This window comes from Colletotrichum higginsianum, chromosome 2 (assembly GCF_001672515.1).
Source record: "Colletotrichum higginsianum IMI 349063 chromosome 2, whole genome shotgun sequence".
Classification (NCBI taxonomy): domain Eukaryota; kingdom Fungi; phylum Ascomycota; class Sordariomycetes; order Glomerellales; family Glomerellaceae; genus Colletotrichum; species Colletotrichum higginsianum.
The window spans coordinates 4,814,985-4,842,458 of NC_030955.1; the positions used below are offsets into that span (position 1 = coordinate 4,814,985).

At 56.7% G+C, this 27,474-nt stretch overlaps 6 protein-coding genes across 6 annotated transcripts; 2 read left to right on the plus strand and 4 right to left on the minus strand.

The window, feature by feature from the left end:
• Positions 1-1,865: 1,865 nt before the first annotated feature.
• Positions 1,866-4,070, minus strand: CH63R_03153 (uncharacterized protein; the record flags this gene model as incomplete). Its single annotated transcript, XM_018298128.1, has 1 exon — positions 1,866-4,070. The coding sequence occupies one exon, from the start codon at positions 4,068-4,070 to the stop codon at positions 1,866-1,868; it is 2,205 nt and encodes a 734-aa protein (XP_018162944.1).
• A 3,256-nt stretch (positions 4,071-7,326) lies between these two features.
• On the plus strand, positions 7,327-13,234 carry CH63R_03154 (acyl-CoA ligase-like protein; the record flags this gene model as incomplete). The annotated part of the gene is made up of 3 exons (XM_018298129.1): positions 7,327-7,389; positions 7,701-12,400; positions 12,454-13,234. 3 exons carry the CDS (start codon positions 7,327-7,329, stop codon positions 13,232-13,234), a joined length of 5,544 nt encoding a protein of 1,847 aa, XP_018162945.1.
• A 2,023-nt stretch (positions 13,235-15,257) lies between these two features.
• On the minus strand, positions 15,258-17,612 carry CH63R_03155 (Glycosyl hydrolase family 81; the record flags this gene model as incomplete). The annotated part of the gene is made up of 1 exon (XM_018298130.1): positions 15,258-17,612. One exon carries the CDS (start codon positions 17,610-17,612, stop codon positions 15,258-15,260), a length of 2,355 nt encoding a protein of 784 aa, XP_018162946.1.
• Positions 17,613-19,187: 1,575 nt separating this feature from the next.
• On the minus strand, positions 19,188-20,591 carry CH63R_03156 (Enoyl-hydratase isomerase family; the record flags this gene model as incomplete). Its single annotated transcript, XM_018298131.1, has 1 exon — positions 19,188-20,591. The coding sequence occupies one exon, from the start codon at positions 20,589-20,591 to the stop codon at positions 19,188-19,190; it is 1,404 nt and encodes a 467-aa protein (XP_018162947.1).
• A 1,665-nt stretch (positions 20,592-22,256) lies between these two features.
• CH63R_03157 (Pth11-like integral membrane protein) lies at positions 22,257-23,681 on the plus strand (the record flags this gene model as incomplete). The annotated part of the gene is made up of 4 exons (XM_018298132.1): positions 22,257-22,460; positions 22,538-22,642; positions 22,708-23,093; positions 23,174-23,681. 4 exons carry the CDS (start codon positions 22,257-22,259, stop codon positions 23,679-23,681), a joined length of 1,203 nt encoding a protein of 400 aa, XP_018162948.1.
• A 1,677-nt stretch (positions 23,682-25,358) lies between these two features.
• Positions 25,359-27,047, minus strand: CH63R_03158 (uncharacterized protein; the record flags this gene model as incomplete). Its single annotated transcript, XM_018298133.1, has 2 exons — positions 25,359-25,492; positions 26,069-27,047. 2 exons carry the CDS (start codon positions 27,045-27,047, stop codon positions 25,359-25,361), a joined length of 1,113 nt encoding a protein of 370 aa, XP_018162949.1.
• Between the last annotated feature and the right edge of the window lie 427 nt (positions 27,048-27,474).

Sequence of the window (27,474 nt, forward strand, 5' to 3'; positions counted from 1 at the left end):
GGACGGGCTCGAATCGTGCCTCGTACCTCGTATCTCAGGCCACTTTCGCCAGCGGCGACTCGTCCTTGGTCAGCGTCAGCCAAAGAGGCAAAGACGGCCACAGTCCACAGTCTGTGTGCGGCAATCGGTTGTTGAACGTCCCGATCCCCGGGTACCCGACGTACCTCTCTATGTATTGTAAGCTTTAGCCCAGTGTTCCAGCTTCGTGCCGTCTGATGTCGAATCGCAGGCTCTTCACGGGGCCTACCGGTTTCGTTACCGACTAATGATGATGGGATGAAGTGAATAGCCGGCTGTTGCGAAATCCCAGCTCGCCGCAATACTAAGCGTGCCTTATTAGTTTTACCAGGTTAAGTCTCGTATCTCCTACGCCGGGGTGATCAATGCCGCTCATTCTAGTACGTACGACAAACTGCCAAACGAAAGCTTGGCAATGACAGGTCTGTCGGGCGAGAGTTTCTTTATGTCGATTTCCGAGTCAAGAACGTCTCGTGAGTCGTCTGCTCCTGTGTCGGCAAGAAAACTGCGGCTGATCTTCAATGGTGATAAATAACGACGACACGGAGAAATGCGTTTGAAATATACCGCCCTTGATTTCGTCGCCTCTCTCTCAACCGGAAACCAGCCAGCAGTACTTTGAATAGCCGACACGGTACAGGACAAGGCACCGCTCGTTTCATTTTCGTCTCTCCACGTTCCAGCGCCGGCGCCGGCGCCCGCGTTGGTGTTGGCGTTGGCGCTGGCGTCGCCGCCGTTGCGCGCCCGTCTCGTCTTACTCCATGCCGAAGCTGCTCAGCTCTGCCACGCAAGGAGCAATCAAGAGATCCATCAATTCTACAACAGACATCGCACCGATATGATGTGGCTCTTCCTTCGGGTTCTACAGAAGCGGTGCTACTGCGTTCCGTCCTGCCTTCGCGGGCTCATTCTTGCATCGTGGCTCCTCCATCGACCCCTGCCCGCCTCGGCCTCGCCGCGCATACGCACTCCAACGATTCACAGTGTTCCCACTTGCGCACCTGCAATTCATTTACATACTCCGACTTGTCGACCCGCTCTCGCGCCCTTCCTCCATCTGTCCATCTACTATCCGCACACTACCACGCCATCGCCCAAATGCCTCAGTCCAGGTCTCCATCGCCATGCTCACCCCCCACCGTGTCACCGCTCCAGCTTCCTAGGTAGGTATTTTCTGGCTGAACCTCCGTCCCCAGGCAATCTGGCTTCTGCGGACGGATACTTGCGCATGTTGAGCCTCTTGTCTTCAACGCCAAGGCCCATAGCTCCCAAGCCAAAATCTCATCTGCATCCTTCCTTCCCCGCCCGTCATTCTGCGGCCTCAAGCCACACAGCACCCAGAGGAGGCGAGGCGCCCATTGGCGCAGCCGTGGGTTCTCGGCCCCAGACTCATTCCCGACCGTTTGGGACCGGCGTCTGACGGCCGCGCCGGCCCCAGCTCCTCGACCCCCCATGGCTTGAGCTTGGATGGCGAGTCAGTACTCTCGCGGTTATCATCGCAGAAAATGCACCCATGTCTGGATTCTTGGCTGGAGTTCTGTTGCCATTTGCTAACGATGCTTGGTATTTGTGGTCTTGTTTTCACACCTTTCTATACTGCTTGCTCTCCCCTTACCCCGTTCGTGGCAAACAGGCAATTCTTTCCTCGTCGCCCAGCTAATATCTAAACAAGTCTATGATGAACGTGGGGTCTACTTCATTCACACAGTGCCGAGCAAGGACTTCCGTCTTGGGTCGAGCTTGGGTCGCGTGGCCCGAGGGGCAAGCAGAAGCAAGTTACCAGCTTTTCTCACCCAAGCGCACAAACGCACCGAAGAATGAGGGGCCTCCTGCCTCACATCTCATCATCAAGTACGTCGCAGACGTTTGCTGTGCCGGCATGACTGAGGCCGAAAGCCGCCGTCTTCAGCGTGCAACTCACAGTCCTCAAACTTCCTTTTCGTGTTGCTCGCGCTGCGCAGCCTGCTGCTCACTTGAGTCTCAAGCACGCCCTCATCCTCGGTGTTAACCTCGTCGTAGTTGGCAACCTCTCCCTTCTTTGTAACCTTCCTCTCATTGACCCTTTCGACATACCATTCGAGATCACCCTTGTGCTTGTCAATGGAGATGCCGTTTCTCTTTCTTCGCATGTTGCTCCGCACAGGCGTCTCGAGGGCCAGATGCTTCGCTGTCAAGACGTGCCACAGCTTGGCCTCCCTCTCGACCAACCGGTTCTCGGTTGGGAGGCCCAGCATCTTGTTCGCCTGGCACGTCTTCTGCCATTTTTCGTAGGCCGTCTTCTGCGAAGTGCGCCATTTCTCAAATTCCATCATCAGCTCGTCGTGGTCACGCGTCATTGCCATGGGGTTGCGCTCCTCCTTCTCAAAGTAGCGCGTGTCAGGCTTCAGGTCGAACGCGTGGGAGATCTCGAAGAGATCGAAGCAGCGGTCCAGACACCATAGATGCATGTAACCCGCGTTGTGATACGGGTCGTGTTGCTTTCCCGACGTGGCGGGCCGCTCGTCGAAGCAGATTCGCCAGAACCCTTTGAGGATAGTACCCTTGTAGGCCGGGCATCCCGACCAACGACACGCGCGCAGCCTGTCATCCGCAACGCGGGTCTTGCATCCGTGGGGGACGTTCTGAATCCAGAGCGTCAGCGGGAGACTCTGGTCCTTGCGTCCCTTCATGTAGGAGAAAATCTGCTCTCTGGAGAATCGCAGGCTAGGCAACAACTCGCCCTCCTTGTTGTACTGGAACATGGGGCTGTTTGGGTCGTGGCCTCCCCATGCGGCCGGTGTCTCGGCGAGAGCGTCGTACCAGTCCGAGGCGTCCACGTCCTTGGCCTTGGTCGGCCTCGGGATGCGCTTCAGGACCTTGCCATCCACTACCGGCGTTACAATGTCCCTTGTAGGGGTGGGAGCTGGAGTCATGTACGATGCCGAGACGGCAGCGACATCCAGAAGGCCCTGGCTGTCGAGGATGCTGGATGGCGTGACATCCGCCAGGGATTCGCTGCGTCCACGGAGGAAGCTGGCAGACATGGGCGACTTGGGCTTCGGGTGCACGAGCTTGGTCGTGCTACTGGCGGTGGCGAAGGGGACGCTGCGGGGGACATCCAGCTGCGGAGCGGTCAGAGACACGACTGGAGGGAGGGAATAAAACAAATCTACCGAGGTCTCGTCGAATGTGAAAGGGATCTCGCCGGCCGAGACTGATGCTAAATCGGGGAACAAGGACTCGAAAGACTCGGTCGACTGGGCAAGCGGCGGAGTAGGTGGGGCGTGCAACAGGTTACGGCTGCCTTGGGTGGACGTCTGAAAGAAACCAGCCGGAGAAGAAGAGTGCTTATGTTCGATCTCGGGGAAGGGGGTATTGAAGACGTTAAAGGAGTCAAAAGAGTCAAAGGTACCAAGTGTGTCACAGAGGGGAGGTTGAGGGGCAAAGAGATCCAGCTCCTCCGCGCCGGCCTCTAGCTTACACTCGAACACGATATTGGTCTCGCCCGCAGGCCACGACGCGGTGGGGAAGGTGAGGAGGGAGCCGCAGTCTTGGACGGGCGTTGTGGCCGCGGTTGGCAGCTGAAAGGCGTCGGCGATTGGGCCGGACAGTTCGGCGAAGAGGGCCTCGAAGCCGTCGTTGTCCTCCCCGAGCTGCGTTGGTTCAATGCTCGGCAGCACGAGGGTCTGCTGCTGCTGCTGCTGCTGCTGTGTAGTCTTGTCTGATGGCTTGCCGGGTAGTGTGAGCATTAGCTGGGCGGGGCTTACTGTTGAGGCCGGAGGCGTCGTCGGCCAAGTGGCGTCGCCGAAGAGAGACTCGAGATCGGAAAGCCGGTTGGTCGGCAGACCATCAGATATGGTGCTTGGTTTCGACATCTGTTGCGGTCGTTGCTGCAGCTGTTCCGTCGTCGCTGCTGCTGCCCCGGGAGCCAGCCCCTCGGCGCAGGCGTCAAGGTGAAAGTACGAATCGAGGTCGAAAAGGGAGTCCGGGTCAACGAAGGCGTCGAAGGAGGTGTCGGGGAACTCTTCGAAGCGGCAAAAGTCCGCAACGGGGGTCAACATTGCGATCTCCATCCTGCCAAGTGGCGTGGGGGTAACCCGCGTCTCGTCCTGTTGCTCTTGGGTTCTGATTCTCAAGCGTCGTATTCAAATGAAGCTTAAAATGAAGAAAAGAAGAGGGAAAGGGAGAAAAGGAAAGGGAAAAGAAAAAGAAAGAAAGAAAGAAAGAAAAAGGCGGAAGAAGTGCCTGTTGAGAATAACCAAGGTAGATAGATACCTGGATGTGTTTTTGTCGAAGTGAATTGCCGAGATATTCCAAACTACACAAGCAGCGCGGGGCGACGGCTGGGTTAAATCATACTTCCAGGGCTTCCTCCCTTGGGTGGCAGAGCAGCGGATTACGCTCGTCGCCGTCAATGAAGAAACCATGCAGAGTGTTACAGAGTGCCGTACAACGAAGAGGCGAAGGCGGCTGGGTGAGGACAATCAATAATCGATGAAGTTGTATGCCGGCCGGGACAAAAGGATTCTAGTGAGATCTTCTTGCATCTTTTTTTTCTGGATTGCTATTCTAGGTACATGTCTTCGACGGGGATGCGATGAAGCATGGCCCTGACCATGTGTATGTGGTCAAAGAGGCACAGAAGAAGCACATGGGCTCGAGGTGGCTGAAGAGAGGAAAGCAAATTCTTCCCCATCTCCAAGACCATTTCGAGACAATGGCCTTCTTGGCTGAAATCGGAGACACGCATTGCACGTCCTGGGGTAGGCCTTCTTGCGAAGCCAAAACTGAGCCTCTGAGGCAAAGTCATTGTCATTGACCTGATGAGGGCCAATTTTGATGATACTCATGTCCTGTCTTTAATGTTCGTCAGCGAGCCGCATGTGAAGATGAAGAGGCTGATCAAAAAAGAGGGTAATGTTTCTCATCAGGAGTAAGGTGCACGTTTCTCGACAAAATTTGTTCCGAACAGGTCTGTGTTAAATTGCTTCTCTCATCATTTGAGGACTGGTGTGATATGGGTGACGATGAATTAGGGGAGACGCTCGACTTACCATTCTGAAGAGGCATCTCTGCGTGTCGTCACCTGTCTGTGTGGAAGTCAGTTGGGCCCATCTGTCTCGAGGTGGGTTGTCGTATTGAGGCCCGAGAAGACTCGACGAGGCTGTCGACGACACTCGACGTCGACGCCCGAGGGTCTCTTTGACGCGGTCGTCGCGGCGCGCAGAGCTCGCCCGTCAGTATCTGTCGGTACTCGAGGCTGAGCAGAAAGAGATGCATGTGTCTCGTCTTTCCGATGACAATAACATGCTGCAGCTGGCTGGCCTGGCCGCCTCGACCCTTTCGGGGAGGTTCGAATCAAAGGACGACTTGTGCCTTGGGGAAAGAGCTCGCTCGAATAAAGAGAAGCCTCAGTGATCAAACGCATCCGTCATTGTTCGATGAAACCCTCATCATCTTTGCATCTCGGCGACATCTGGGCGATGAAGACTCGAGAAAAAGGAATGTTGTAGGAACAGGATATGTTGGGATGTAGAAGCGAGGGAAGAGATTTCCTTTCAAAGTACGTCGTGAGGTGGTGACCCACTGGCCGCAGGATGGGGTTCAAGGAGACAAAAAGGGTCGGCCACGAATGGTAAGAAAAAAAAAGGGCCCCGCAGCCCTGTCCTACGTGCTCTGCGCTTTGTGCTCGGCGCGTCCCCAAAAGCCGTTCGAGAGGGGCACACTGTGGTCGAGTTGATCCCTGCGTCCTCCTAAGGAACTATTCCTAATAGAGAAAACCGTTGGCCCCATCGGGATGGTTAAGCGAACCAATGATGTAATTACGAACTGAGCAGCGAATGGGCGGTTGGTAGATGAGGGGGTGACGTTTTTACTTATTTTTATCTCTGTTTTGTTCGCCTACCTTCTATCGTGCTCCCTTGGTTCCAAGACATGTATTTTGGGGCAGACGGGACTGCGGTGCTGGAGAATTCCACGGGCCTGGAGACATCTAGGACGGTCCAATGTGGTCCCTAGATGCAGCCTTAGTGTGTCGTGGGCGAGTCCTCTCTCCATCCACTTGTTGGCTTTTGTGCATGTGTGTACCACGCTCAATGTGTATGTGTGTGTGTCCCGATGGGTTCGCAGGGACCGAGGATGAGGACGGGGATGCAGGCCATGGCAGTTAAGACTTGTGTTTCCCCGTCTGGGCGGGCATCCCCTGGGTTCAACCTGTCGATGACGATATTGCCGACTGCCATCCAACCGCCGGCGTATTTCCCAAGAAGGTATGATAGATAAGTCATATGTTTGGCGATGTGACCACCGCCCTGGACCTTGTCATCGTCTGGCCACCACCACCTCTTTGGGCACTCCCATTTGCCTCGCGGGTACCTGAAAGTATGTCTGGGTCACTTGGGCTACAGAGAGCGAGAGAGAAAGATAGCGAGAGATACAGCCATTGACTGGCCTGGCCGGCCCCTCCGCGCCCCTCCGTCGCAAGTACCGAACACCACCCACCTGGTAGCGAGTACTCCGTAAATACCTCGACTACGACACCTGATCAACACGAGCAGCAGCAGCGGTATCTAATCTGCCAGTATCTGCCAGCATCTTTCCTACTGATTCCTCCGTTGATGCACGACACATCCATACGCCCCTGTGATTGCAGCAGAACAAAGAGCAACAAAAAACTCTCCCCAAAAAAACCCCTGGCCGTTGTTCATCCCCCCAGTGTTCTGCTCCAGCAGACAGAGTCCTGCCTATCTATCTCCCTATGCTATGCCTCTAGGTACCTAACTAAGTAGGTAGGCCACTCAACCAGTGAGTGACCGCCCGCCCTGAGTCGTTGGCCGCCGCTTTCCCTTCCCTCTCTGTCTTGTCTCTCCTTCCACCTGAGCCAGCCAGCCAACAAACCAACCAATCTATCCTCTCGTGAGACTTGGCCAACCTTACCCTGACCTGGTTCGGATCCTTAGCCCAACCAGGTAAAGCGACCGCCCCCTTCCGCTTCTTTTCCTGGCAACGACCTACGTCACGAGACCCGGGACGGTGCACCTCCTCTCCTCCACCATTACCGACAAATCACCACCACCACTACCACCACCACCGCTCGTCTCAATCCAGACCGACGGCACCCGAACTGGACATTAACATCTTGCCGCCGTCGTCCCTCCTTTTAATAACTCTGGGCGACTCCCACCCCCCCTCCTCTCCCTCTCCGCAATTCCCCCCTAAACCCCGGGGGTCTCGGGCCATTCCAGACCCTTTCTCAACTCTTACCAGCTTGTTGTTGCTGCACACCCTGCGCCGACGTCGCGCATTTTTGATGACCAACAGCCATACACCATGGCAGCACAATTAACCCCCGATTTGCAGGACAAGCTGGAAGAGCTGGAGAAAGAGCTGCAGGTGAGTTCCACGACCCCTTCGCCCTTGCGGTCGTCCAAAGTCCTCCCGTCCCAAGAAACGTCTGCGCCTGCGTGCGCAAGTGTGTGTGTGTGTTTGTTTGTGCGCGCGCGCATCGTCCCTGAGCGCCTGCAGCCTCTTCCTGTCGCCCTCTTCCATCGTCGCATTGACTGACATATTTTCTCGTGCTTCTAGGAAGGCGACATCACAGAGAAAGGGTTGGTGACCAACAACCCCTCTTCCCCGAATGATATCCCCTCCATCGAGGCGCTTCTGTTTGCCCACGACGGCGCGACGATATAACGGCTAACCAGCACCCTCTCTCTCCCCCCCGCAGATACCAGAAGCGACGAACTCAGCTCCTCTCCCAATTCATGGCCCCTGGCTCGTTCGTCCCTCCAGCGGCCAACGAGTCCAGACGCGGCCTGGGCATACACTCTCCCGACAGCTCCGGTCACCCTTCGAGCGATGGCCACCGCGCAGCCGCTCTCGCCGCTTTGGGCGGTAGAGACTCCGATCCCAATAGCCCGACCTCGCCCACATCACATCGCCCACACTCGCCCTTCGGCGGCCGAGGCTCCGCCCACGGGTCTGGCCACGGCTCCGGTCACGGCTCGGCCGGCTACACATCACCTCCAGGATACCAGTCCCCCGGCGCCAGCTTTGTCTCTCCCGAGATGAACCCCGCCGGTCTTCTCCGGCCTGGTGGCCCTCTTGCCGAGCACCGGCCGAACATGAAGCACCACGACTCGCTCTTTCTGGGCTCTGCCAACGAGCCCACGACACGATCAGGCACCATGGTCTCCACCGACTACGCCTTCAACCCCGACCAGCAGGGGCACTACGTCGACCACGCGCAGAACCCCTACGACAGCCGGACGGGCACGATGCTCGATTCGACAGGATACTTTTCGGGATTCACTGGAGGACAGACGTTTGAGCAGGGACAGAACTACGACCAACAAGGCTACGACCAGGGACTCCAGGAAGATTACGGCGGTGGACACAGGTACTCATCAGGAGAGGCCTTCTCGCCCACGGCTGCCATGGCGCCGCCCATGCTCACCGCGAACGATCTGCCCCCGCCTGAAGTGCTCGAATACCAGATGCCGCTGGAACCCCGCGACCTCCCGTTTGCGATATCCGATCCGCACGACAGCAACACCCCGATGTCCAAGTTTGACAATATGGCCGCCGTCTTGAGGCATAGGGGAAAGACCATGTCCAAGCTCCCCGCCTACTGGGTGCTTGACAACAAGGGCAAGGAAATCGCCTCCATCACCTGGGACAAGTTGGCGTCGAGAGCCGAAAAGGTGGCTCAGGTTATTAGGGACAAGAGCTCGTTGTATCGCGGCGATCGTGTTGCCCTCATCTACCGCGACACGGAAGTCATCGACTTTGCCATTGCCCTTCTCGGGTGCTTCATCGCCGGCGTCGTCGCCGTGCCCATCAACGACCTCCAGGACTATCAGAAACTGAACTTGATCCTCACGTCGACGCAGGCGCATCTGGCCCTCACGACCGACAACAACCTCAAGGCCTTCCAGCGCGACATAACAACTCAGAAACTGAACTGGCCCAAGGGTGTCGAGTGGTGGAAGACAAACGAGTTCGGCAGCTTCCACCCCAAGCGGAAGGACGATGTCCCGCCGTTGACCGTCCCCGACCTGGCCTACATTGAGTTCTCCAGGGCCCCGACCGGCGACCTGCGCGGCGTCGTCCTGAGCCACAGGACCGTCATGCACCAGATGGCCTGCCTGAGTGCCGTTGTTTCGACGGTACCAGGAAACGGCCCTGGCGACACCTTCAGCCGCACCCTGCGGGACAAGAATGGCCGGCTGATTGGTGCCGGAGCAACGAGCGAGACCCTTCTCTCATACCTGGACCCGCGACAGGGCATCGGCATGATCTTGGGCGTTCTTCTTACCGTCTATGGCGGCCACACGACCGTCTGGGTCGAAAACAAGGCCGTCGAAGTGCCTGGACTCTACGCCCACCTCATCACCAAGTACAAAGCTACGCTCATGATTGCAGACTACCCCGGCCTGAAACGGGCAGCCTACAACTACCAGTCGGACCCTATGACGACGCGAAATTTCAAAAAGGGCATGGAGCCCAATTTCCAGACAGTCAAGCTATGCTTAATTGATACCCTGACGGTAGATGGCGAATTCCACGAGGTCCTGGCTGACAGATGGCTGAGGCCGCTTCGAAACCCGCGCGCTCGCGAGGTGGTCGCGCCCATGCTCTGCCTGCCCGAACACGGTGGGATGGTCATCAGCATCCGCGACTGGCTAGGAGGCGAAGAGCGAATGGGATGCCCCTTGAAGCTCGACATGGGTTCCGATATCGAGTCCGACGTGGAAGAGAAGGAAGAGGTGAAACTGGCGCCCTCCAACGGCTTCGGCAGTCTTTTGGGAGGCGGTGGAACGACGACCACTGAACAGCGCGCTAAGAACGAACTCAGCGAGGTGCTCCTCGACAGAGAAGCCCTGAAGACGAACGAAGTCGTCGTCATCGCCATTGGAGACGAGGCGCGGAAACGCGCAGCCAGCGAACACGGCACCGTCCGCGTCGGCGCTTTTGGATATCCAATCCCGGATGCCACGCTCGCGGTGGTCGACCCGGAAACCGGCCTGTTGGCGTCGCCGCACTCGGTGGGAGAGATCTGGGTGGACTCGCCTTCGCTCTCGGGAGGCTTCTGGGCTTTGCCGAAACACACGGAGCAGATCTTCCACGCCCGTCCCTACAAGTTCGATCCTGGCGAGCCGACGCCGACGGTCGTCGAGCCCGAATTCCTACGGACCGGATTGCTCGGCACCGTCATCGAGGGGAAGATCTTCGTGCTGGGCCTGTACGAGGACCGCATCCGTCAGAAGGTCGAATGGGTCGAACACGGCACCGAGGTCGCGGAGCACCGCTACTTCTTCGTCCAGCATCTCGTCGTCAGCATTGTCAAGAACGTGCCCAAGATATACGACTGCTCTGCCTTTGACGTCTTCGTCAACGAGGAGCACCTCCCTATCGTGGTCCTGGAGTCACCGGCCGCATCCACGGCGCCTCTGACGTCTGGTGGGCCGCCGAGGCAGCTCGACACGGCTCTCCTCGATTCGCTCGCCGAGAGATGCATGGACGTCTTGATGCAGGAGCACCACTTGAGACTCTATTGCGTTATGATCACGGCGCCGAATTCTCTTCCTAGAGTAGTAAAGAACGGACGTAGGGACATCGGGAACATGCTCTGCCGAAGAGAGTTCGACCTGGGTAACCTGCCCTGCGTCCACGTCAAATTCGGCGTCGAACACGCGGTCCTGAACCTGCCCATCGGCGTCGATCCCATCGGAGGCATCTGGTCGCCCATCTCGTCCGATTCTCGTGCCGACATTCTCATGTCGTCTGACAAGCAATACTCGGGCATCGACCGAAGAGAAGTCGTCATTGACGATCGCACCTCTACACCGCTCAACAACTTCTCGTGCATCACCGACCTCATCCAATGGCGCGTGGCCCGTCAACCCGAGGAGCTGGCTTACTGCACCATCGACGGCCGCGGCCGAGAAGGGAAGGGCGTCACCTGGAAGAAGTTCGACACAAAGGTCGCCGCCGTGGCGTTGTATCTGAAGAACAAGGTCAAGGTGCGCCCCGGCGACCACTTGATCCTGATGTACACGCACTCGGAAGAGTTCGTCTACGCCGTCCATGCCTGCATCAACTTGGGCGCCATCGTCATCCCGCTGGCCCCTCTGGACCAGAACCGACTTAACGAAGACGTGCCGGCCTTCTTGCACGTCGTTGCCGACTTCCGCGTCAAGGCCATCCTAGTCAACCACGAGGTTGACCACTTGGTCAAGTTGAAGCTGGTATCGAACCACGTCAAGCAGGCGGCGTCCATTCTCAAAATCGCCGTCCCCAACTATTACAATACCACGAAACCACCCAAGCAGAGCAACGGGTTGCGAGACAACGGCATCATGATGCAACCCGCCTGGATCCAGTCAGGCTACCCTGTGATTATCTGGACGTACTGGACCCCCGACCAGCGCCGAATCGCCGTCCAGCTGGGACACGATACCATCCTGGGCATGTGCAAGGTGCAGAAGGAAACGTGCCAGATGACGAGCTCCCGTCCTGTCCTCGGATGCGTGCGTAGTAGTACGGGTCTGGGATTCATCCACTCATGCCTGATGGGCATCTACATCGGCACGCCGACCTACCTGCTGTCGCCCGTCGAGTTTGCGCAGAATCCCATGTCCCTGTTTGTGACTCTTTCTAGGTACAAGATCAAAGACACCTACGCGACGCCGCAGATGCTGGACCACGCCATGGCCACGATGCAGGGCAAGGGCTTCACGCTCCACGAGCTCAAGAACATGATGATCTCGGCCGAGAGCCGCCCGCGAGTCGACGTCTTCCAGAAGGTGCGGTTACACTTCGCCGCCACTGGCCTTGACAGAACCGCCATCAACACCGTCTACTCGCACGTCCTCAACCCCATGGTCGCTTCGCGGTCCTACATGTGCATCGAGCCCATTGAGCTCTGGCTCGACACCAAGGCACTGCGACGAGGCCTCATTTACCCTGTCGATCCCGAACAAGACCCGAAGGCGCTCCTGCTCCAGGACTCGGGCATGGTGCCCGTGTCGACGCAGATTGCCATTGTCAATCCCGAGAGCCGGCTGCTCTGCCACGACGGCGAGTATGGCGAGATCTGGGTCGACTCGGAAGCATGCGTCAAGGGCTTCTACGGCTCCAAAGATGTCTTTGACGCGGAACGGTTCGACGGCCGTACAGTCGACGGCGACCCCAGCATCCAGTACGTTCGCACGGGAGACCTGGGTTTCTTGCACAACGTGAGCAGGCCCATCGGCCCTGGCGGCGCGCAGGTTGACATGCAGGTCCTGTTCGTTCTTGGTAACATTGGAGAAACGTTTGAAATCAATGGTCTCAGCCATTTCCCCATGGATATCGAGGCCTCTGTGGAACGATGCCACCGAAACATCGTCACTGGCGGATGGTAAGTCGACGGCGCCATTTTCTGTCCGAACCCATGATGCTAACATTCCGTAGCGCCGTCTTCCAAGCCGGCGGCCTCGTTGTCGTACTCGCCGAGATCACTCGCAAGGCCTACCTCGGCTCCGTCGTTCCGGTCATTGTCAACGCCATCCTCAATGAGCACCAGATTATTGTCGACATCGTGGCATTCGTTAACAAGGGCGACTTCCCTCGGTCTCGCCTTGGCGAGAAACAGCGCGGAAAGATTCTGGCCGGATGGGTCACGCGCAAGATGCGCACTCTTGCCCAGTTCGCCATCCGAGATATGGACCCCGCCAGCCTTGTCGGCGGCGATCCCGGTACCGCGGATGGATCCGACCCTCACCGTGCTTCCATCGGCAGCCAGAGAAGTGCGGGCGGCCCAGCCCCTGGCTCTTCGAGTCTGCGAAATGTCGAGCACGCGCCGCAGATCCTGGAACAAGAGGAGTTCCAGAACCAGGTCGGACACATGGCCTCTCTTCCTCAACACGGCCACGACGGCATTGCCGAGATGCCCGGTGACGAGGGACCTTTATATGCACAGCAAGGCCAGGCCAACGCGCCTTCGGGTAACGATTACGTCCTGCCGGACTTTGATCACTTCGGCCACGACGACCGCCCGCCGCCCGTGGGTGCGAAGCCCGGCCCGGGACAGCCCACGCCACAGATCAAGCTCCCGGGCGTCGACGGCCGAGAAAACACAGACATTTGGAACAGCCATAAAGGAGGTGGACAAGACGACGAGGACTGGACGGCTCAGGCTTTGATGCACATGAACCTCGCCAACGACTTGGATAGAAAACATGGCCAGTCCTAAAAGCGCAAAGGGCTTGGATGCCTGGTCGACGTTGATGTTCTTCTTTGTAAAAGTCACCTCCCCACTTTGGGAGGCAAGATGCGGCGTCTTGACACGGATACCTTGGTTGCGGCATATGATGTAGTGTTTGGATAGATGATTCCCCTTGCATACCTCGAGAGATCATTGATAATTCAGTATTGTTTTTCTGATATTGCTTTGGATGGTGATTTCTTATGATGCTAACCTGCTAGGCCATCTCTGGGGAAGACACGAAGGGATTCGTCACTTGAGCCAGGTTGTCCATGTCATGTGGGTGTATTTTTGTTTGGTAGAAGCACTTTTCTTTCTGCCGGTGGGCGAGTATGTATTGTCACGGTTCCTGGACAATGTAGGGTGGTTCTGCCGGCGTCCCAAGAAACCGTTACAAGATCCACATCGCGACTTGTTCTATGACCAGAATGAGGAGATGGGAAAGGTGTGAGGAAGTGCAAGGGAGATGAAGGACGGCCGGGATCCCAGCCGACGCGCTTGAACAGCTGTTCGCAGATGGGACATTTGGGGGGCTCTTCTTCTCTGGGTTCGACGCAGGCATCATAACAGATTGGCTATACCAGGCGCTTGATTAGGTTCATGGTCGAGATCGGGGTTGCAGATGTGCGCGTTGGACGTCCGACCGGTGTACGTGCCCCACTTCGGCCGAGGACCTCCGGGTCAGCTCCGGGCTCGTTGCCGAGGGAATCGGAAACCGTTTTCCCTCAGTCGAAAACAATCAGGTGTAAAATCATCAGCCGTGCATCAACAACCTGTCTTCAAGTCCCGAAGAAGACGGGCCTCTTTGTCTGGAGGGGGGCTTTCCAAGAATACCCATCCACGAGAAATAGGTGTAGCGGACACAGTGTTTACTTGCCCATGACGCTTGGTTTGTCCAAACTAAGCAAGCAACGATAAAAAAAGGCAAGGCGGCTTCAGGAAGATTAGGCCAGTACCATAAAGACTGAAAGGACAGGAACCACAGCCAGCCAGCCAGCCAGCCAGCCAGCCAGCCAGCCAGCGCAGAGGGACGATTAGAAACCGGCTCGGCCTCGAGTCTTCCTCATGAAGTGAGCATTAAGACGCCATGAAGGGAAGTGAAAAAAAAGTAGAAAAACGCTGCCTCTCTATCAGATCCCCTTAGGAAACTGCGGTTTCCAGTTGCGTTTACTTACCTTCGTTCCTCCGGCGCTCGGCCAGTTTCTCAGTCCGAGTCATTGGGGAGGGAGTGCTCACAATCGGGAAACACAAAAGAAATCTGGGAAAAGGAGCGCGGGGAGACAGCTGCCGCGTCGCAGTCTCCGGCCGACTACTCACCGGCCGACGTCCCCGTCTGCGACGCCGAAAATTCGATCTCCTGTGGAGTCTGCGCGGGAGGCGGCGGAATACTCCGCTAACACGGAGCCCGTCGAGATTTCTTGAGGAAGCCGGAAAGGGATGATTGTGGGTTTGGCTTCGTGGTGTCTCTATTTTATCACTGACTGGATGGATGGGCACGCCTGAAAAGGTAGGCCCTCTTTGCATGGAATATTGTAGCACCCTGAGTCCGATCAACAGAATTGAGATTATCGCCACGAACCGAGCGACCTTGACGACTGTTTTTGAATCATGGTTATAAGGAATACTTCGCTATAACGGTATGGCCACCACAAATGGGAAGGCAGTTTATGAGTCTGCGGTCAAGGGCGGTGAGTTTTCGGCCCAGCTACTCTCGTACATTTATCTTCCTCACCGTTTCCAGCTGGCGCCCAGAGCGCAATAGCAATCATGAATGTGCACAGGGTAGCATCAATGTTGTGCAAGATATAACATGGTCAGGGCCGAAGCCGCTTCGAACACTAGATCATGCCATGATACAAATCGTCATACCTCGGTTAGGTGGGCCGGTATGACGTTGGATTTGAATTTGAAAAGGATGAGGATGTGGGAAAGAGAAAAAGAAGGAGAAGAAGAAGAGAAAATAAAAAATACCACGACCCTTGCCCCTTTTCTCCCTCTCGGCAAACCGCTCTCAGACTCGCCTATAGATGGTCGAATTCATAGTCGAATTGGAGTTCAGGCTCCCGCCCAAGGCCGCCGTGTAGGCGAGGTTCCAGGCCAGGCTCACGCCGTCGAGGTACGGGCTGCTCGGCGTCAGACCCTTCATGAACTCGTAGCTCTCAACCGCGCCCGGCCGGTCCGCGATGGCGAGGTTGACGTAGACGTGCCCGGCGTACCCCGCGGCCGTGAGGTGGCCGCTCTTGTTGCCTGCGAAGTACTGGTCCCACTCCTGGCGGACGAAGGCCGGGGTGCGGACGTAGGCGCTGGTGGGGACGATGGGCAGCATGTGGATGCCCTGGATGTAGGCGGTCACGTCGCCGAAGTACGTGGTGTGGTTGACCTTGCGGTCCCAGAGGATGCCCGCGACGCGGTTGTCGACGAACCTGGGCGGCTGGACGTCGTTGTCGGCGGCGAGGAGGTAGTAGGACTGCAGGCTGCGGGCGGTGATGGCGAGCTGGAGGTTGGAGCGGGCCTCGGTGCGGGCGTCGCCCGTGACGCGCGCCCACATCTTGATGGCGTAGGTCGAGAAGGCGTCCTCGGAGGAGGACTCCTGGTCCTTGCCGTCGGGCGCCTCGAGCACGCCGCGGGCCCAGCTGTGGCCGTGGAACCAGTCGAAGGCGCGGGAGAAGGGGAAGAAGGGGTCCTCGGTGGACGGGTTGGCCCAGTCGCGGACCAGGTTGTCGACCCAGAGCTTGTTGAGGCCGTCGTTCTTGGTCAGCCAGGCAGGGTCGAAGTGGGCGATGACGGCGGCCGTGTAGACGTAGTAGCTGTAGTGGAAGTGGTGGTCGTTGTAGTACGTGTTGCCAAAGTCGTTGCTCGAGTCATTGTTGCCGTACGAGCCAGACGAGACGATGCCCTTCCACACCTCGTCGTAGAGGAGGGGGTTCTGCTCCTGGTTGTTGACGTATCGGTCGAAGGCCGACTTGAGCTTACGCAGCGCCTCGTCCGTGAGCGAGGTGTCCCCGGCTATTTCGTGGACGGCGTAGAGAGCCCTCGCGTACACGGAGAAGGCGATTCCGCTGAAGTATTTCGAGGTCAGGTTGGTGAGCGCGACAACGTCGCGAGCCAGCTCGATCCTGGCCGCTTCGACAACGGCCGCCTTGGCCTCGTCTGAGATCGTGCCGCCCGGTGCGCCCTTGGAGCCCACGGAGCCCAGGCGAGGCGACCACGGATCGAAGCTGATATCCGTCGGGAGGTTGTCCTCGACCATGGTGAAAGCATCGGCGAACGTGGCGGTTGCGATGCCTTTGGTGGTGGCGGCCAGGGTGACGCTCGTGAGGCCCTGGGCAGTCGTCCTGTCAAAAGACTTGACGTGGTGAGGCAGGGCAAACATGAGCAGCGGGTTCTGCGTGACGCCCTTCTTCGTCCATGCCAGCGTGTAGGTCCCCGTCTTGCCCGAGACGGATCCGGAGATGGTGGCACCCGCAGGATAGGCCCCGGCCGCCTTGTTGAAGACCTCGACGCCGGACGGCCCACTGGGGTTCTTGGCAACCTGAACGGTCCCGGTGAACCCGCGAGGCCCCAGAAGCGTGCCTTTGTCCGTCATTCTGAGAGTCGGTCTCTGGGAGTACTCGCTCGGGTTGAGGTAAATCAGCCAGGTCGACCCATCACTCAGCCGCGCACTCCAGCCGTACACGGCAGCGCCGAGTCCGTAGGAGCCCAGCCGAAGGTCGGTGATGTTGGAGAAGTGCTTCTGAGACTGGATGAGGACGGTCGCGTCGCTGTACACGCCCGTCACGAAAGCCATACCCTGGACGAGGGGGAACGTGACGACCGGCCTCGCGCCCTTCCGAGGAGCGAGGTTGACGTTGACGGCGAACGCCGTCAACGAGTCCGTCGTCAGGACGGTGCCGTTCTGGAGCTCCCGCGCAGAGAGGGCGATCGACTGCTGGAACAAGGGATCCTCGAACGACTGCGCGGGGTCCCCGGCGCCGTAGACGAACTCGCCGCGGTCCGTGTGGGAGACGGAGAGGCCGTGGCCGTGCTTGACGGTGTCGTTGGACCACCAGACCGAGTAGGGGTAGGTCCAGGTGGCGTTGTCCTGCTTTCCGGCGAAGAAGTTGGCGTAGAACTTGTTCGTCTGGATCGGAGCGTCGTCCGCCTTGATGCCGACCGGCCTCTGCGGGTGGTCGTCGCGGGTGGGGACCAAGATGGGCCGGTCGTGAGAGATTCGCACAAAGAGGTCCTCCGAGCTCCGCTTGGCGAGGTCTGCGTGCGTCGAAGGGCCGTGAGGGAGAGCATGCGCGCGGCTGTGAAGGCCACGGAGTCGGTGGCAGCTGGCCAGCTCAGCCAAAAGGAGAGCGGCTGTAAGAGCGAAGGAAAACATGGTAACGACAGGACTTGTTTCAAAAAAAAAACCGAGGGGAAAATGAGCGACTGGGTGAGTGTTGACATGGGAAGACTGTCCAAGGAACAGAACGTATCTCAGAGAAACTTGACGAAGACTCCCGGAGGTCCCGACTTATAAGAAGAATCGGCAGGACGCCGTGAAGAAGAGCGCTCCTGTCAGCAACAGACGGGGAATGACCGATTATGTCCGTCCCGTCGGCGCCGATGAGGGTCTTTACGGTGCTGATCGCCGCTAGGGGTTTTTGAGTTTGTCGCCCTCGTCTACATTACGCGGGGCCTAATATCAGATCCTGGCGGAGTCAAATCTAAGTTCATATACGCGTCTTGGGTGGGCGAGTCCGGCGCACGCGGTGACCCGGCGTCCTTGTTTCGGATTTAATATATAGAGTCCAGAGCACACATCCGATCAGCAAGCTTTCCGGGCAGTGCCTGTATTACTGATCACTAGATGGACTTCAACAGCCCATCACGCCTCGGCTTGCCAGTTAGGGGTGGTGCTCGACGCGTTGTTCTTCAACGAGTACCTGCACGTGTTGATGCTGGTCTTTGAACATTTCACTCAAGGTCTATAGAGAACCATGATCGTAGTTAAGTCTTGGAATAAGTTCCAAACAGTCAGCGTCACTCCAGTGCGTTGACAGTCTCATCATTCTTTGCACAGCATACCCTGTGGGGGGTTGGGGGTTCCGCAACCTCCGAACATTGTATCTCTACGCTTACCTTCAAGTGGAACCAGTACTTCCGTGGAATAGGCCCATCATCACACAGGTCGTGTCTACGGACCAAGGCAACACCAAGAAGCAGCGTTATCAACCAGTCTATTGTCCCATGGCGTCGTCAAACGGAGGCCGAAAGATTGCGTGCTCCATCCCGCCGGGCGGCAAAGGCAAAGGCTCAGGACGGACTGATGTTGAGCGGCCAAACCTTAAAAGGCGCTTTGTTTGACTGGACCATTGGTGGGTTTCGTATCCAAGCGAATAGAAGTGGGAGAAAGAGTAAGGCTAAAACCTTCAGCCAGTTTGGGTTGGCCGGTCCGTCAGAACAAATCTTATTGCTTACACTATGGCGCGTGAAACCAACAGTTATACCACAGAGGAAACTCTGTGTCGGTCTGATGGTGTCCAAGAAACGCATTCCGAAGCTATTTCCAGAACGTCTGATGTCCCGGAAAGCTCATTCACACGGGCATACTCACTCTGCTCCGGGTGCTTCGCTTGTCGCCGGTCCCTAGCCACCGATCACTTGCCAATAGAACACCCAGAGGGCAACCAGGATACAACATAAGACGAAACCATTCTTAACCAAAGTGCTTCGTACCGCACCTCTCCTCTCTGGTATCGGACATCCCGGGCTTAACCCCCTGACGTTGCAGGGATCAGTACAGTTGCGAGGTTGCGTCCGAACTCTATTCTGTATTCGCGTTCACTACAGTAGGCGAATTCTGCCTCTGACAACCTCACTTGTTGAGTAATCATCAAGATTGAAGAGCAGTCCTGGTGATATCCTTTCTAATTTGGCGAGTAAGGTAATCCGCTCGCAAGCGGCACTGACTTTATCTAGCCTCTGCGAACTTCATCCACAACGGTTCATGCAGCAACCTGTCCAGGCAGTTCTTCTCAACACCGACCATGATCTCCATTCCTCCGTTTGGCAATATCGGCATGACGACCTGCAGCCCGTTGATGACTCCCACATGCGGGGCCCGCACGGCCTGGATCTTGTCGCCGAGCACGGGTCCCCATTGCACGTCGTAAAGGGAGAAGTTGACCCAGGAAGTCTGGATGCAGTTGTTGCCCGGGACGTCGAGCAGCGCCGTGGGGAGCACCCGGTTCATGTCCTCCACCGTGTCGATGAGCGTCGCCACGTCGTCGACGAACTGGCTGTCGGCCCGGACCAGAGCCCTGCGGACCAGGATCGCCAGGTCCGCCAGGCTCGCGGGGCCGAGCATCTTGCGGATCGGCGCCGAGGCGGCGACGTAGCCGAGGAAGCAGCCCATAGTGTCCGGGTGGACCGGCGGATCCGTACGAAGACGGCCGTTGATGGCGATGTTGAAGACCGAGACCGGGTCGCCCTCGAGGGTCTCGAGCGGCGACTGGACGGCCATGACAGTGCGCCACAGCAGCGCCGACAGGGCGTCGTTGGTCGAGATCCACTTCTGCTCCGTCGGCTCTGTCGCGTTGGTGGGGGATGCCTCGGCCTTGAGCCTGGCGAGAGACTCTGGCGAGAAGTAGAACATTTGCCCGCGATGGTCCTCGGACAGCATGTTGGGAGGCATCCCCTGCGGAGTGAACGGGAGGATGGTGTACTCGGGGTGGTCTCGGGCCCGTCCGGGATTCTTGCCAGTGGGCTTCATGAGCCGTTGGCGGTCCCTCAGGAGGACGTCGTCGAGCTTGAACGGGTCCGTGATATCGAGTCCCTGAGCCCGGCGACATTCTTCCGCCCAGACCTTGGTCCAGGTAAGGAACGTCTGCCCGTCGCCGAACATGTGGAAGATGCACCACGACAGGATCATGCCCCCCTGGACAAAGTTGGCCTGGGGAAGAGAAACGGGCAGCCTCTCCCCAGGAGAGGGCCAGACGGAACGGCGGCAGATGGTGTCGGCGTCGAAAGCAGACACGGGGAACGCCTTGGACTTGAGCTCCGAGTAGGTCATCGGGAACGCGCCGGGAGCGCGAAGGTCCTTGACCGCGATCCCTTCTACTTCCCCAAGGGGCAGCCTCTGGAGCTTCAAGACGCCCGCTTGCCTTGCGTCGGGGTCCGGAACGGCCTCGCAGTCCAACACCACGATCCGCCGTTGGGCAGCTTCATACCCGGCACGCAGGACGGCGGCTGCTTGGTCGAGGTCGTAGTCGTCCGGGAGCTGGAAAGGGAAGACATAGCGGAGGTAGCCCTTGGGGCCTATACGCTCCAACGGTGTGAGATCGGGGATCTCGGTGAATGGTGACAGTGACCCCATACTGTAAGTCAGAGAGCGAAGGCGTGAGAGAGAAAAAAAGACGACTGATAGACCTTTCAGGAACGGGACAGGAAGGCCAGAAAGGTTCAATTGTATCCCAGTGGACGGCCCCTTGTCCACTAACGGACATAAATTCATGTTTGACCAGCAATCCAAGACAAAGTTACTACGCCGTGACCTTGCATCTCCGTGGCCTTATGATTGATTGTTTGTTGCGCGTCCAACTGGGGATGATGAACTGGAGCTGCTTCCTTCGTATGATTCCAACCAACGAGTTGACCGGGGACGGTCTCAAAGAGACTTGGCCATGACACATCATTTCAGACCCCAAGAAGTGAACTGCTTGCTGTTGGACTGCCTTACCATTTGATCACCTGCCTCCTTCGGAACTTGTCCTTTGGATTTGCAGCGCTTTCTTGGGGGGTGGTGTTTTCTGTCCAGACCATAGGCTTCGGATCTTGGGGCACCTATGTGAACTCTCGGCTCAATTTCCTATCCAGAGCGGCCGGCTGGGATTACTTATCATCCTGGCCAGTCTTCGCAGGAAGGGTCTCTGGGTTTTGACAGCGGATCCCTAGACGCGACCCTTGTCTACGGAACCCACCCCCCCTTGTTCCCCGCCCTTGTCGACAGCTCTGAAGGGTTGCGTGGGACGGGATGCAGTCAGACGGCCCGTCGCAACTTGCAACAGTTGTGTGGTCAACAACCTTAGTTTATGTCCGCTTAATCTTGCACAGAATAGGCCCCGACCGCTATTCAGTCCCTCCGAGATGATTCGGCCGATAGCTGTGGGATTGCAACTGACATGGTGGAAGCTCATCAGTTACTCTCGATACTAGTCTGTAGTTTGAAAGCCTGTCACTTTTCTCACGCTGTATGTCTACAAGGGGTGCGGTTGGAAGCACCCAGTGAGCAAGGTATAAGAAGAAATGCAGTCTGCAACACTGACCTGCTTCTCGGGGCTCTATCTCGATTAGTCCGCCCACTTCTCGTTGACGCATTTAACAGCGGGTTCGTCTCGAAGGCAGTGGAAGGGATTCCCGTCCTGAATGCGAGTACGCGCGCCAACCATCATCTAAAGAGGACCGCAGCTATCAGCAGGTCCTCCTCGTCTATGCATATAATCCCTCAAGTCGAGCGTGGAGAGAGTCCCACATGCCGGGGTTGAAAGGTCAGAACGGAGGTCAACCAACAACCAACGGATACTCGACCCCTGGCTGCATAGGGACCAACGACTCCGTATCACCCCTGGAAGGCTATGAGATGTGACCACCTATGACCGAGGCAGTTCCGTCGATTTAAATCGAGACTATCACTTGACGGGCGTACGGCCCTGCTAATCATGAAGAAGGTGAAATGTCACTGGGATACTCCGTGGGGTGGGGACTAAAATGGACACCCAAGATGCCAATCCATCATCCGACTTGACTCCAACATATTGCTTTTTGCGCAAGCCGGGAGCTTTCCTCGCCCCAACCGTGCCTGTGCCTCGTCCCCCCTTTAACCCGGTTTCGTGTAACGCAGAACAAGCAAGTCTCTTTTGGCAATGTTCTGCAAGAATATGTATGCAGAGTCGGTTGCCCCGACCCCTCCGCCATCATCCGTGATGCCGCGTTGCTTTATTGCTTGCTACACGCGGCCACAAACGGCGTCTTGATTCTGAAGATGGAACCCAATGCGGATATAGTCCAAATTTTCGGTCCGCCGCCGGACGGCCTGGACATTTCCGAGAGCAGCGTCGTCCAGAACAATGCTGCCGTCATTGTCCTGGCAGTCCTGGCATCGTTGGCGGTGGTGTTGCGGCTGATGGCCAGATACCTCCAAGGCCATAACCTCAAGGCGGACGATTGGGCCATCATTGCGTCTCTTGTACGTGTACTGATATCGCACCTGCAGTTTCTCTCTGAGAGAAACCTGACTGATCGGGTCTGACGCTGTCGTTATAGATTCTCGTCGGTGCCACCGTCGGTCTGAGCATCGCAGGCGGTGCCCAAGGCGCTGGGAACCATGTGTGGTCCTTTACGCCTCTGGGTCTGACACGCGTTTTCAAGGTCTGTCTCTACCCTTTCGTTCCTTGCCCATTGCTCTGCATTCATTGACCGGCTTGGGGAGATAGATCCTTTACGCCTACACCTTCGTGTACGGGAGCGCCTGCGCGGCCACCAAAATCTCCATCCTGCTCTTCTACCAGCGGATCTTCGTGTCCAACATCCCGTCCTTCAAGATCTCTCTGATCCTTGGGTACTTCCTGTCCATCACCTATCCGATCGTCATATGGGCAACAATGGGGAACGCCTGCAAACCGCTGCCCTTCTACTGGAACCAGTTCGTCGGCGAGCAGGGGACCTGCCTCGACCTCAACACATTCTACCTCGCGCTCGGGATCATCAACATGATCAACGATATCATTGTTTTAGTGATACCGATACCTCAAGTCTTGAAGTTGCAGATGTCTGGACGGAGGAAGCTGGCTGTATGCAGTATCATGTTGCTCGGGAGCTTGTAACTACCCCCCCCCCCCCCCCCCCTCCTTTTGTACCAGAACCGGTGATAAGGACAGTCGTGTGCTGACCTGCCCGCAGTGTTTGTGTTGCTAGCGCCGTCCGCATCTGGTACCTAGAGAGGTTTTCCAAGGCCCAAGACGTCACTTGGATGATGGGCCCGGTCTTCATCTGGTCCGCCATTGAGCCGTCCGTGGCCATCGTGTCCGCCTGCCTCGCCCATCTCGCCCCCCTCCGAAAGATCGTCCGCAACAAGATCTCGTCGACGCAGCGCAGCGCGCAATCCGGGCCGTCGTCGAACAGCGCGCCGTGGAGGTCCGGCAAGGCGGCCGGCAACAGCAGCTCGCAGAAGGGGTCCGGCGCGCTGTTCACGTACGGCGGGTCGAGGTTCAACTTTGGCGGCGGGGATGGCATGCTGAAGCTGAAGGGGTCCGACGACGAGATCGGCCTCACGAACCGCATCACGGGAGGGCGTAGTGGTGATGGCAAAACCACCACTGCTGATTCGGGGTCGGAGGATAACGTGAACGGGCAGTCGATTGTGATACAGTCGAGTTTTGTCCAGGAAAGTGTGAGAAACACACGTTGAAGTCATTGATGCTCTCGTATCCAAAGCAATTCTTTTCCGCCGGTAGACATCGGAACGGTTTCTGGAGAACCACCAATCCATCGAGTCATCATGGCGTATTTCGACCCAATGAAGATTCTCCTCGTCCGTAGCACGCGAGAACGCTAACCGTAAAACGGTCGAACTCCAAATGCTTACGACTAACCCTAGCCACAGACTGAACCCGTCTTTCAACTCCTCTAGGAGCTGCCAATAAGTCCATGCGAACATTCCCAAGTGATGCCTCGTGGCCGTCGGAATAGCGAAGGAGAAGGCCAGTGACATAAACTTGAGTGCCGAATTTGCATTCGCAGGGCACGATATCCTTCACGCCGACCATAGATGCCGCTGAATAGAACCAAGTTATCCCCAGCGTTGAAATATGAAGTGGACTTGCATGCTGTGGGAGGTTCGAAGGATGACCCAAAGCCCCCTTTTTGGGACTGGGACTATCAAATGCGATCTTGCATGTGCCGATGACAGATTTGCCATGGAAAACCCGGCTGGTCCCTTTTTGCCATGGACGATCCAGCAAGGAGAATCGAGCCCTAGACTGCGTGTTTGAATACGGTCCGATGACGAGGTTGCGACCGCGGTTGGTTTTCAACTGGATAATATGGTTCAGCCAACTGTAAGTCACGCTACATGTGCATCCCCCCCCCCACATCAGAGAGGCGTCAGCTCACGATCAAGGCAGCTCCCATTTTGTTCTTGTCGCGGATCCAGATCTCTTCTATCCTCTCTCGCTGTATAGCGGGAAATATAACCAAATGCCTCGAGCCTCCTTTTCGTAAACTGGCGGCGTGTCTGCGCGCGTATGGGCATGTATCGAGTGGATACGGCCACTCCAGTGGATTGAGTAAGCAACGATGCTTGGGTCGTTGCACGGCAACATTGCCAGCCTGTCGAGTACACAATGAATCTCAATTTGGATGAGACGAAGCGCCCTCGATGGAGGAACACTGCACAGGATGCCTGCCACATACTGTGATCTCGTCAGCGGCCGCCGAGGATTGCCGGTAGGGCCGGGGTAGCAGTTTAGCTTGAGGCCCTACGCCGTATGAATCTGTCAGCCGTGCCAATATAAAGAATTAGGGAATCTACCTCAGTTTCAACCACAAGCGTGGGCGACTCCAAGTTCACTACCCGCCACCAGAGGCCTTTGTTTTCCAGGCCGTTGAGCTCGCCTTGAATCGTGGAAGAGTTGCGAAAGACTATCTCTCTCACACCCAAATAGTCTTCTCCGAGGCAGAGAGTTGTGACGGGGAACAAAGGTACAGGGACGAATATGCGCCGACAGTGGTAATCGTAGATCTCATTGCTCAACGACGAAAGATATTCGATGCCTTCGAACTTGATCACGTGAGCCCATATGGCAGACGAGAGACGTATCACGGCCTTCCCCTTCCCACGGGGCATCATAACATCATGGAGATTCCTGGCACTCTCCACCGCAAAAGTTTGAAGACACAGCGTTGCGATGGAAGAAATGAGCTCTGGTGGCAGTCGAGAGGGTCGGGACAAGGTGGCAGACAGGAACCCGAAGGCGATTTCGTGGAGTCGCTTGTTTCGGTCATCAAGCTCCGAAGGCGTCAGTTCGTATTGGTACGCCAGCATCGGGATGGCTTTCGGGAGGGGCCAAGGGGCCATCTGGTTGGCTCACGCGACGTGGCAACCTTTGCCCTGTCCTCCTTCGTGCTCGCAGGCCCCAGAACACTCGATGTACATGTGGCCATTTAGATCGGTCATGAAACATTGGTTGATCATCTGTTCAGAGACCACATCTCCTTTGACTATCGTCACGGTTAGAGAGGCAGCCACACGCAACCGGACAACCCTAACTCACCTATCACGATGTTCTCTCCATACCCGAGGCTGAAGTTACAAACGCCACACCGCCGGACGAAGCAAGTCTCCTCCCCCATCATCTAAGGTAAGGGCGATGGAATCTGAGAAACGGCAACAGACAAGCCAGAGGTGAGTGTAGGTTTGGGAAGAACGAAAAATGATGCGAAATGCAGACCATTTTAGGGGTTTCCGGCATTGTTTAAGCCTCAAATGACTTAGTAATGGGACTGGACGTGTCACGGCGAGGAAAATTGATTGAGCCGAGAGGGTAATTATTGCTTGCGTTGTCCCTGTCTACTCTGTGCCCCTCTACTGCGAAAGGACTGACGAAGAAGAAACAAGGCAAATTTTGACCAATGATAGAGAAGAAGGAAGAAAAAAACAAAAAAACATAACATTTAGTCCAATGCATCACTTCGGTTTGTATCCCCAATACCTGCTGTTGGCTCTGTATATCCATATCTCTGTCCCACCATAAACTTGCTTGTCCCAGTCCCCTTCCCTGGTGACACACGTTTTACCGCGCCTTCTGAAGAGGTACTTGGTACTTTGCATCAGGTGCGGCTCCATAATGATCTTGACCTGCCTGATGCTGGTTGACCTTAAGCTCTGGGATGTCCCCGCGGTGGTGCCGTCTTGGGAGACAGGTTCCATTTCCATCCAGTCTTCCATCTCGTCTTCGGAAGTCAGATCCGCTCCATCGTGTTCTTCATCGTATTGGTCTCCTTGTATGTCGTCCGTCATGGTCTCGTTGTCTTCGTGTGCGACATCTGCCTCGAAGGACTGGTGCGGCTCCTCCTGCAAAACTGACCCAACTGGCTCTGGAACAAACTGGTATGACTGCCCCTGAAAGAACGGATCCATCTGGTCTTGGGCGAAGTCCTCTTGGGAGAAGTCCTCTTGGGGAAAGTTCTCTTGGGAAAATAGCTCCTGAGGGAGGTCTGGAATTCCCCGTCTAACTTGAGCGTAGTACATTTCCAAGAGAGCTCCTTGCTCGGTCTCGACGGCGATGTATTCCCTGCGCCCACGCCGGGTCCCGGACGGAGGGCCACCGTCAAGAGGAACGAGACCCTCAAAATGTGCATCGGTCCACCAGAACCGGAAGCATAGGCCCGATTCAATTCCAATAACCGTTTGAACGAACAGGCCAGCGAGGCTGTACTGCCGGATGGATGCTTTGGCGTTCAACAACGCCTGCTTTTCGACCTCCCGCGGTGACCCCCCTCCACCTTTGATCTCCACCAACAGTCTTGGAACGAGTGTTCCAGGCGCGTGGAACGTTGGGCCATACTGGAGGAGAAGCACATCAATTCTGAAGTGCTTGCGCTCGCCACCGTCCGAGGGCTGCTCGAAGTTGGAACACCACTTGTCTTCGATTCTGAAAAATACCATGATGATGTTTTGCACCAGGGCGGCAGCACCCCACTCGCGGTTGTTGTCTAGCCTCCATTTGTTGTAGAGGCCAACGAGTGGTGGAAATTGAGTGAAGACTCCAGCCATGACGAGAATTGCTCCGTGCGGCAAGAGATAGAGAGAGAGAGAGAGAGTGTGTGTGTGTGCGTGTGTGTGCGTGTGTGTGCATGTGTATGATAAAGGGGGGCAATGAGATGAATGACTGAATAGTCCAAGAACTTTCTGGCAGTGACACGGACGGTACGGATAGGGCGTTCTTATCCATTACGGAGGGCGGTTGTTGTCGTCCGTTGTAAGTGCAGCGAGACCGGGCTGAACAAGATAGGCAAACCAACAACGTTTTGTGTCAACTTGATGCCCGAAATCGAGAAATACCGGCCTCTTCCATGTGCATTGAATGTTTAGCCAACCGGCCGCTGACTGACGCACCCCTGTCTCGAGACCTTTTCCACGGCCTTGGACTAAGCAACGACTCCCCATTGTACAATTTCCACGCCGTTCTGATGGACCAAAG